Source organism: Neolamprologus multifasciatus, chromosome 5 (assembly GCF_963576455.1).
Source record: "Neolamprologus multifasciatus chromosome 5, fNeoMul1.2, whole genome shotgun sequence".
Lineage (NCBI taxonomy): Eukaryota > Metazoa > Chordata > Actinopteri > Cichliformes > Cichlidae > Neolamprologus > Neolamprologus multifasciatus.
The window spans coordinates 21822575-21832807 of NC_140443.1; the positions used below are offsets into that span (position 1 = coordinate 21822575).

The following is a 10233-nucleotide window of genomic DNA, read 5'->3' on the forward strand; positions in this document are numbered from 1 at the left end:
CTGGTACAATATTTATAAATTGCTATATTTACAAATGGGTTGATATAAAATTACTAACCACTGTGCTTTTAAGACCCAACAAATCTACTAATAAATCTTCACTGTCCTTTATTTATTCATTTATTTTTATAATTTCAAACAGCTGAAATCCATCTACAGTCATGTGAAAAAGGAAGTTTTCACCGGACTCTATGAAGTCCTGCATAAAGAGCCACCTTTAGCAGCAATGATTTGACCCAGTCTTTTGCAGTCTTTTGCATTAGGACTTTATCAGTATTTCACATCTTAACAGTCCACTCTTCTTTCAAGCAATGCCTCATTTTATTGAGGTTTGCAGGTATTAATTTATGGTTCTCCCACAACATTTAAGTCAGGTTATAAGGTCCGACCTTTGACTGGGTCATTGCAACACGTTGATTCTTTTTCTTTTTCAGACATGCGTTTGCAGATTTGCTGCTGAGTTTGAGATTGTTGTACTGATGCATGACCCAGTTTCAGCCAAGCTTTCGCAGATGGCCTCACCACCGTGCTAGACAGTTGGTATGAGGTGTTTGTGCAGATATGCTGTGTTTGTTTTTTGCCAAATGTGGCGCCACCAGACATCTCCTCTTTGCTCTAATTTGTCCAAAGGATCTATGTTCCAAAAGTCTTGTGGTCTGTTCAAATGCAACTTTTGCAAAGATAAGCAAACAAGCCTCACTTTTCTAATTGTTCTCTAATTAATTTTAACATTTAAGATGCTAGCTGAGGCCTGTAGAGTCTCAGATGTAGCTCTTGGAGGGGTTTTTTTGCAGCTTATTTTGAGGATTGCACGCTCTGACCTAGGGCTGAATCTCCTGGGACATCCTCTCCTGGGAAGACTGTGGCATTGTGTTTACAGACACCTGAATGGTCCAGATCAGCAAACTGCCAAAACTTCCGCATCTGTACAGAAACTCACACATGCTGATGATCAGTTAATCAAGTGCATTTGATCGGCTACCCTTCAGTAAGGGTGTACTTGATTTTTTACATAACTGTACGGAGTCATGTGCAAACTTTCTTTTTCACGACTGTGTGCACGGTATTCAAAGATTACATGAACATTATTGGCAATATCACAAAGTGGCAATAAACCTAGAGGATTAAACAGATCCTGAGTTTTGATGCTTGTTGTCTAAACACTATACAGTATTTACAGTTCATGTTTTCATCCATAAACTCTTCTTATGTATAAATATTATACATACTACTTAATAATACAAATTAGCTGTAGCATATATGCTTCTAGGTTTACATCTCATGTTATAAATGGATGCAGGTCTGATTTATTTGAATAATGAGGTAGACATTATGGATGGTTTAGCACCAGTAAGAATGAGCCAGTAAATATGGATTTTGTGCAGCAGCCATATTCTTTTTTTTTTTTTTAAAGAAGCTCTTTAAAGTCTTTTAATCCCTAATAGAATAATAGACTTATTTTTCACATTAACTCCAAATATAGGTACTGCTTTTAGCGTAGATGCTTCAAACCTTCCCTGAAGAGTCTTTACAGTTCTCTTCCTCTGTCACTCCCTTTCAGATTTAAGTTTAGTATTCACTTGAATGCTCTTTGGTTTGAACATTTTAAGCCCTGAGTTGAAAAGACACTCACTTTTCTCACAAAGGATATTTTGTACAGCCCTTTCTTTTTTTAAACCTTATTTTTTGGCCTTCTTGCTGTCCTTTTCTTTCTTCTTTTTCTCCTTTTCTTCCTTTTCTTTTTCAGCCTTCTTCTTGTCCTTTTTTTTCTCATCCTTGATCTCCTTGTACTTCCACTTGGGTGGTTCCAGATAGCCCTTTTCCCTCTTCTTCTTCTTTTCTTTCTTTGGCGTTGCTTCTGTTGGCCTGTCCACATTGATCTTTGGGATGCAGCCAGAGGGGAACACGCTGTTCCGCCTCCCCATACTCCGGGAAATAAAAGTTGTGGCAGCTTTGGCGGAGAGCATACTGCCTCGCCGCTCGGTGTCGGCACAGCATGTCGTAGCAATCGACTCTGCAGAGTGGATTGTGGGGATAATGTGCGACACTGAGCCATTACTGTGGCACACTGAGCTTTCCTCAAGGTCCTTTTTTGTATGTTTGCTGACCAGCTCTTGCACGGCCAGACGCTTCTTGCCAATCTCTGGAGGGCTCGTGGGGCAGAGTGGGCGACATCCAGTTGAAATTAGAGGACTGTAGACACTGGTGGTCATGCGCACCATGTGGTCCAACACCCCGTTGTCCTCGGGTTCACGAGGTAATCTGAATCCAAAGGTGTCTTTGATCTGCTGGGCAATTTTTTCCCTGGGAGTTTTCTGAGATACAGCCTTGGCTACTCTCTCCTTGAGCTCAGGCCACTCAGGGACATAACCCTCACAGAACTGCTCAGCTCTTGGACGCATATTGAGGCGACGGAGACGGTGCAAGGTCTCGTAGCGACTTGTCTTAAAGGCCCAGTCCCGAGCACATCTTCCTCTGGTGGAATCTACTGCATGTATGTCAGCCCCTGAAAAGAAATACCAGGAGGAAAAAACAAACACAAGAACTGATTAATAATAACTCATTAATAATAAGTTCATATTAATAACTTGTTAAAGTGCTGTTTTGGGCTGCCCTACAAAAAATGTTAAACATCAAAGTGTTTGACTTGCGTCCACGGTATAATGTATTGATACTTTTTAGTAAATTTTATCGCATACAGCCTACACACGTCAGACTTGATGCCAAACCTGAGTTCTCGAGGTTCATGAGGCGCATGGTGGCTTGCAATAAACGTGTTGCTGTCTCACAGTTTGTAGATAACTAAGTAACAGCATAGCCCTGAGCTGTTTTGCACAGTTAAAATTATCTACAACTGTGGTTGTCATACTGTGAAATGTGAAAATGACTTGTGTGCCAATGCCTGTTTACTAATGTTTTATTTGTTTTACTAACTTAAATTTTTGGTAGAATAAAGCCGGCAGGGGTTTGTAAAGTTCAGCTGACTTTCCCACAGTCTGCTTCAGAAATCCATCTTTATGGATTTCATTATGAGGGCAGTTTATTGTAAGATATTAATGTTGGACTAAGTGTTACTCCTGGCAGAGATGGAAACGTGCAGTCCAAAAATAAGGAAACGGCTAATCTGTGACCAGCCCGCAAGTCTAGTAAGGTAAAGATTACCGAGTCAGTATCTGTTAAGATGTGATAATGTCCTCAGAGTGATCCTTTAAACCAGTCTCACGTCACCGACACGTTGACATATGCGCAGAGTTAGCCGGGTTCAAATATGGTCAGATAAACCATGCGGTCAGCCGTTCTCACTATTCAATTCAATTCAATTTTATTTATATAGCGCCAAATCACAACAAATGTCGCCTCAAGGCGCTTCATAGATACAGAGAAAAGCCCAACAATCATATGACCCCCTATGAGCAAGCACTTTGGCGACAGTGGGAAGGAAAAACTCCCTTTTAACAGGAAGAAACCTCCGGCAGAACCAGGCTCAGGGAGGGGCGGCCATCTGCTGCGACCGGTTGGGGTGAGAGAAGGAAGACAGGATAAAAGACATGCTGTGGAAGAGAGACAGAGATTAATAACAGATACGATTCAATACAGAGAGGTCTGTTAACACATAGTGAGTGAGAAAGGTGACTGGAAAGGAAAAACTCAATGCATCATGGGAATCCCCCGGCAGCCTACATCTATTGCAGCATAACTAAGGGAGGATTCAGGGTCACCTGGTCCAGCCCTAACTATATGCTTTAGCAAAAAGGAAAGTTTTAAGCCTAATCTTAAAATTAGAGATAGTGTCTGTCTCCCGAATCCAAACTGGAAGCTGGTTCCACAGAAGAGGGGCCTGAAAACTGAAGGCTCTCCCTCCCATTCTACTTTTAAATACTCTAGGAACAACAAGTAGGCCTGCAGAGCGAGAGCGAAGTGCTCTAATAGGGTGATATGGTACTACAAGGTCATTAAGATAAGATGGGGCCTGATTATTTAAGACCTTGTATGTGAGGAGCAGGATTTTGAATTCAATTCTGGATTTAGGAAGCCAATGAAGGGAAGCCAAAACAGGAGAAATATGCTCTCTCTTTCTAGTCCCTGTCAGTACTCTTGCTGCAGCATTTTGGATTAACTGAAGGCTTTTCAGTGAGTTTTTTGGACATCCTGATAATAATGAATTGCAGTAGTCCAGCCTGGAAGTAATAAATGCATGAACTAGTTTTTCAGCGTCACTCTGAGACAGGATATTTCTAATTTTAGAGATGTTGCGCAAATGGAAGAACGCAGTCTTACATATTTGTTTAATATGTGCGTTGAAGGACATATCCTGGTCAAAAATGACTCCAAGGTTCCTCACAGTGTTACTGGAGGCCAAGGTAATGCCATCCAGAGTAAGAATCTGGTTAGATACCATATTTCTAAGCTTTTCAGCGCCGAGTACAATGACCTCAGTTTTATCTGAGTTAAGAAGCAGAAAGTTAGTGGCCATCCAAGTCTTTATGTCTTTAAGACATTCCTGCAGTTTAACTAATTGGTGTGTGTTATCTGGCTTCATGGACAGATAGAGCTGGGTGTCATCTGCATAGCAGTGAAAATGTATGCTATGTCTTCTAATGATGCTGCCTAGGGGAAGCATGTATAATGTAAACAGAATTGGTCCTAGCACTGAACCCTGTGGAACTCCATAATTAACCTCAGTGTGTGAAGAGGACTCTCCATTTACATGCACAAATTGGAGTCTATTAGATAGATATGATACAAACCACTGCAGTGCAATACCTGTAATACCTACAGCATGTTCTAATCGCTCTAATAGGATATTATGGTCAACAGTATCGAATGCTGCACTAAGGTCAAGAAGGACAAGCACAGAGATGAGTCCACTGTCAGAGGCCATAAGAAGATCATTTGTAACCTTCACTAAAGCTGTTTCTGTGCTGTGATGAACTCTGAAACCTGACTGAAACTCTTCAAATAAACCATTCCTCTGCAGATGATCTGTTAGCTGTTTGACAACTACTCTTTCAAGGATTTTTGATATGAAAGGAAGGTTGGAGATTGGCCTATAATTAGCTAAGACTGCTGGGTCTAGAGATGACTTTTTGAGTAAAGGTTTAACTGCAGCCACCTTGAAGGCCTGTGGTACATAGCCGATTATTAGAGATAGGTTGATCATATATAAGATCGAAGAATTAATCAATGGCAGGACTTCTTTGAGCAGTTTTGTAGGAATGGGGTCTAAAAGACACGTTGATGGTTTGGAGGAAGTAATTATTGAAGTTAACTCAGAAAGATCAATTGGAGAAAAAGAGTCTAACTTAACATCAATGAAACTAAGAGTAGCTGTAGATAATATTACATCTGTGGGATGATTATTGGTAATTTTTTCTCTAATGATAAAAATTTTATTTGTGAAGAAGTTCATGAAGTCATCACTAGTTAACGTTAAAGGGATGGTTGGCTCAAAAGAGCTCTGACTTTTTGTCAGCCTGGCTACAGTGCTGAAGAGAAACCTGGGGTTGTTCTTATTTTCTTCAATCAGTGATGAGTAGTAAGCTGTTCTTGCTTTGCGGAGGGCTTTCTTATAAAGCAACAAACTATTTCTCCAGGCTTTTCTAGCAGTGCTCTTAGTCTATATTTAGAGCAGTGAAAGACAGAGTTAAAGAGCTGATGTTAGAGTTTCAGAAACGATCCAGTGATATCAGTTGGGGGTAGCTTTTGTATGTTCAACACTGTAAAAAGTTAGTTTAATGGAACGTCAGTATAGTTTGAATTGTAGCAAAAAGAGCTAGCTGAGTAGCTCATATGTGTAAGTGACTAATCTGTTGTTGTTTTTTTAAGAGTCTAATCTCAATTAATGATGGATATTTATTCATATTTGCTATTTCCCAAAGCATTAAGAAACAGAGAATATACCATACCTTTGTTTTTATACCAGTAGCTGAAATGTATAGGTAATGATCCAGTGAAATAAAGTGTGTTTTTGCACTATACTCATACATACCAGCCATAACAAGGGCTGCCACAACGTCAGTGCGGCCAGTCATTGCAGCTTTGATGAGAGCTGTGAAACCTCTACAATCCCTTATTTCTGTGTCTATTCCAGGATAATAGTTCATGAGATACGTCACTGTCATGATGTGACCTGTAAAAACACAGAATTTATACAACAGTGCGTCAGAAAACACGAGTTGAGTGCATATTTGCAACTGGTTAAATCTCAGATTAAATCAAGCTCAAGCTATTTGCAATCCCAATCCCAAAAAAGTTCTCAGGAATCTGTGTAAAATATAAAAACAAAATGGAATAATTACAAACCTAATAAACCCAGATTTTGTTCACAATAGAACACACAAACCATATCAAAGGTTCAAACAAAAACATAAATACAAAAATATTAGCTCACTTTGAGATTACTGGCACCAATAACTCTCAGTTGGTACAGTTTGCCACTGTCTAGCATCCCCGCTTCTTTGAACAACAGTCCGTAAACATCTGGAAACTGGGGAGACCACTTGCTGGACTTTTGGGAGAAGACTGTTTTCCTGTTCTTGTCTAATACAGGATTCTAGCTGCTCAACAGTCCTGGATCTCCTTTGACATATTTTTAATTTCATGTTGTTCCAGATGTTTTCAGCTGATGAAAGATTTAGATGTTGGATGGTCAGTTGGAAGGACACAGCTGTTGTCCATGTTTTCCAAAAAGAATGTCAAATTTTTTGATATGTCTGACCATTTTCTACTTTGTCTCAGTTCATTTTGAATGAGCTTTAGTCCATTTACATGGCTTCTTTTTTGCTTGATAAAGCTTTAACCAGCATTTAAGGAATGCATTTAGTTATCTCTTTCCTGAACTGTTTGTCCATGCAGTCAGAGTGAGTGGGGAACCGATCCCCACCTTTACTGAAACAGATTTTATAGCAAACATGTCACTTGCATCAAATTAACTTTTTCTTGAGCACCCCAGTTGTAATAAGTTGGTAAAACATACCTGCTTGGGATGCAATCATCAGCGCTGTGTTGCCTTCATTGTCCTGGTGATTTATGTCAATATATGGACAGGTATGAAGTCCATGTACGATCTCTTGGAAACCTTTACAGCACGCCACCATTAAACCATTCTGTTGGTTTGAAGTCAACAGTTAAGATCAGCGATGTTGCAATATGTTGCTCACTGCAAGTCATAGAAATCATGAGTTCATTATGGATGAGACTCTCACCCAGCCATTGATGTCCAGCTCCATCACCTCTTCTTTTGTGACCCCCCTCTCAAGCACTGTCTGCAGAGAGACCGGTTCATTACGGGCGCACGCTTGATACAGTGTTGATGCTGAACTCCCATTTCTTATCTCTGGCGTGTAGTCTGGAAGCACCGAGTCATCCGAAAGAATGCTATCTGAGTCTGACTCTCTCCCGGATGGAGACACTTTGCTATCGTTAGGGCCTGATCCCAGGTGGTGGTCCTCCGCTGCAGTGGCCATCTTCCAGAAGAACAGGTGAAATGGGCCCAAATGCCTTTGTCTACATCTAAAACAATATCAAAAACAGAAACTGGTCAGGCAGAAACTACCGGTCAGATGCATGTTTTTTGGCTTCCTGGAAAGCAAGCTATTGTTTTAAAATCTGTCCTCTTATTCTAAGCATAAAGCTGTTGTTTCATCATAATATGCTATATATCTTGGTGACAGATTAAGTGTGACATGAGTCCGAGCTCAGCGCTGCCTCACTGTTAACTGGATAAGAATCTAAATGCCCTGCTGAACACACAACACGGCTAAATGAGGAACAACCCACCTCAGAGTAATCTTGGTCACATGTGAACCTGCTTGCTTCAATCTGAAGCCAACATAGGTATTGAAAGTCATCACTTCTGCTTTTTGACTTGTATAATTTTTACTTCACAGAGCAAAAAGTTAAGTTTACAGTTTTTTACGCTGAAATCAAAACTGCAAATATATGATTTAAAGATCTATCTATAAAGAACATCACTGACAGATGTTTTGATGGTACAGCCATGACCTGTTATGGCTGAACTGTACATTTTTTTATTCGCTGAGTATAGACTTCTCAAGTATTTTATATCAGTACATAACTGTGAAGCCACAGTTCATAAAACAGAAGTAAAGAAATAAAAATTCAGAGGCGCATCTGCTGCATTGACTGTCATTCATAATTATGTAATGAATAATAATACCATGACTGTTAAACTATGAGACACTCATAGACATGAACAGAAAATACATCCACTTACCATAAGTAGCATGAACCTGTCAGCATTTATCTGTGACTCGTGCTAAATGACTTCTGATTTCAGCCCTTCTGCTGTGTTTGCAGAGGAGCCGTTTCCTCCCAGGCCTGTGAACAGAGATACTTTACCGATTTCCATCCCACATGTTGTCATCGTGACATAAAACTAAGAGGAGGAGTCTTCGTTGAGTCTTCACTGAGGCACTGTGTGCTCATCTCCTATGCTTAGCTCATCCCACTTGTAACAGCTTTATAGAGGGGATTACCTGTTGCTCTCTTCATCTTTTAATAGCAGTTAAAAGCTAAATATGTCTTAGCTGGATGAACTAAGTTTTCTCCTTCTACAAATTATTCAAGTTCCACTGCTAGCATTGATGCAAACCTCAAAAAGCACCTCAGCTGCACATCTAAATTTTTACTTTTCCTAAATAATACCCTTGTTTAATAAAATAGCTTTTACAACTTTTACTGCCGATTTATGAGTATGCAGATTGACGCTCCGACCCCTCTGTTGCAGTGGACTGCTCTTAAACAGTTTAAAAAGGCCTTATGCTAAGCTACAAAGTAGCAGGTTTAGACTAATATCCAGCCATACAATTCTGAATTTTGAGGACATTTTTTAACTATTTATCCATGCAGTTGTTATTATTATTATTGAAGTATTTATTTAAACACAAAGTCTCACTGAGATTGAAATCTCTTTTTCACAAGAGACCTGTGTACAAAAAAAACTGAGACAGACATCGACATATTAAAATCACACATTTTACATGGTAAATGGACTGGTTCTTCTACTCTACTTGAGTAGAAGAACACTTTATACAGCATGACTCATTCACCCATTTTCTATGCCTAAGTACTTTCTGTCTCACATTCACACTTGAATGACTGCATTGGAAGCAACTTGGGGTTCGGTATGTTTCCCAAACATATTTGGTATGCAGTCTGGAGCAGCGAGGGATTGAACCACCAACCTTCCCATTAGTAGATGAGCTGCTTTACCCCCTGATCGGTCATAAGAATGAAGATAAACATGTGCACGAGTAGCTGTGGACAAACAAATATAACCCTTCATAATGTTTCTGTGAAATAAAAGATTATAGCTTTCTTCTCCTTCATATTTCAAATTATGAAGGAGAAGAAAAAGAGCAATCTCTACAGGGTCACCTAGAGGTCGATGTAGCTTACAGTAATACAGTCTTCTTTTTGACCACCTTATAAAATTCTGGAAATAAGTAGCTTCTACCATATAAACTTTTTTTCAGTCTTCAAGATTATTTGTATTGGTGGACATCTTTAATTCATTTACGAGTATAAAATGTTAACAGTAAGCTGCTTTAATCCAAGGAATCTAATTAAGTTGTTAAGACTAACTAGCAGAAAGTCAAATCCCATTAGACATGACCAGTGTGCTCGGAATAGATGGGACAGACTCCAAAACAAAGAAATTCCCAAACAGCTGCAGTTCAGGGATGGTATTTCTCAAATGTACCTCAGGATGGGGACTCACACTCAGTCTTTTTGGTTGGTCACAGCAGAGTGAAAGTGATGACATCCTACATCTGTTGTAGAAGTGTGTGGGATATACAAACTTCATTGGCATGATTTAAATCTGTGGATTGTTTACATTCCAGGAATTACCTCAGAGCACAAACTGGAATTAAAGTGTTAAATCAAATCTGGTTTAAAAGAAAAGGCAGTAAGTCTGTGTTTCTTTATCATAATAATAATAATAATAATAATTAATAAACTATTCTGAGTATTTTTTTTGTTCTGGGAATGCAGTAACAGTCTGAAATTAGCCCAAGGAATCTGCTGGACATGGCAGGACCTGTCTGGATGGCTTGATCTTCTCTAATCCAGAGCGGCCTAAGGAGAAATCCCACTGAAATTGACCAGCTGTCCTCATCTGCCCACAGGAGACCCGCTGCAAAGTTTAAGCTGTCTGCTTTTGTCTTTTTGTCAGGCAGGATGAGTCAGATGTTTCTCTGAAGCCTAAGC

At 39.6% G+C, this 10233-nt stretch overlaps 1 protein-coding gene across 1 annotated transcript; it reads right to left on the reverse strand.

The window, feature by feature from the left end:
* Positions 1-1679: 1679 nt before the first annotated feature.
* Positions 1680-8731, reverse strand: ankrd33ab (ankyrin repeat domain 33Ab). The gene is made up of 5 exons (XM_085158772.1): positions 8237-8731; positions 7206-7512; positions 6977-7106; positions 5990-6130; positions 1680-2506 (listed from the first exon to the last, which is right to left on the reverse strand). The coding sequence occupies exons 2-5, from the start codon at positions 7464-7466 to the stop codon at positions 1680-1682; spliced, it is 1359 nt and encodes a 452-aa protein (XP_085014898.1). The 5' UTR covers positions 7467-7512; positions 8237-8731.
* Between the last annotated feature and the right edge of the window lie 1502 nt (positions 8732-10233).

Excerpts from the sequence above, each read along its gene's own strand:
- ankrd33ab (XM_085158772.1), bottom strand. The coding sequence starts at position 7,466 with ATGGCCACTGCAGCGGAGGACCACCACCTGGGATCAGGCCCTAACGAT. Across the intron at positions 7,107-7,205 it reads AGCTGGACATCAATGGCTGG|AATGGTTTAATGGTGGCGTG; the intron begins GTGAGAGTCTCA and ends TCAAACCAACAG. Across the intron at positions 2,507-5,989 it reads GGCAGCCCTTGTTATGGCTG|GGGCTGACATACATGCAGTA; the intron begins GTATGTATGAGT and ends ATTTCTTTTCAG.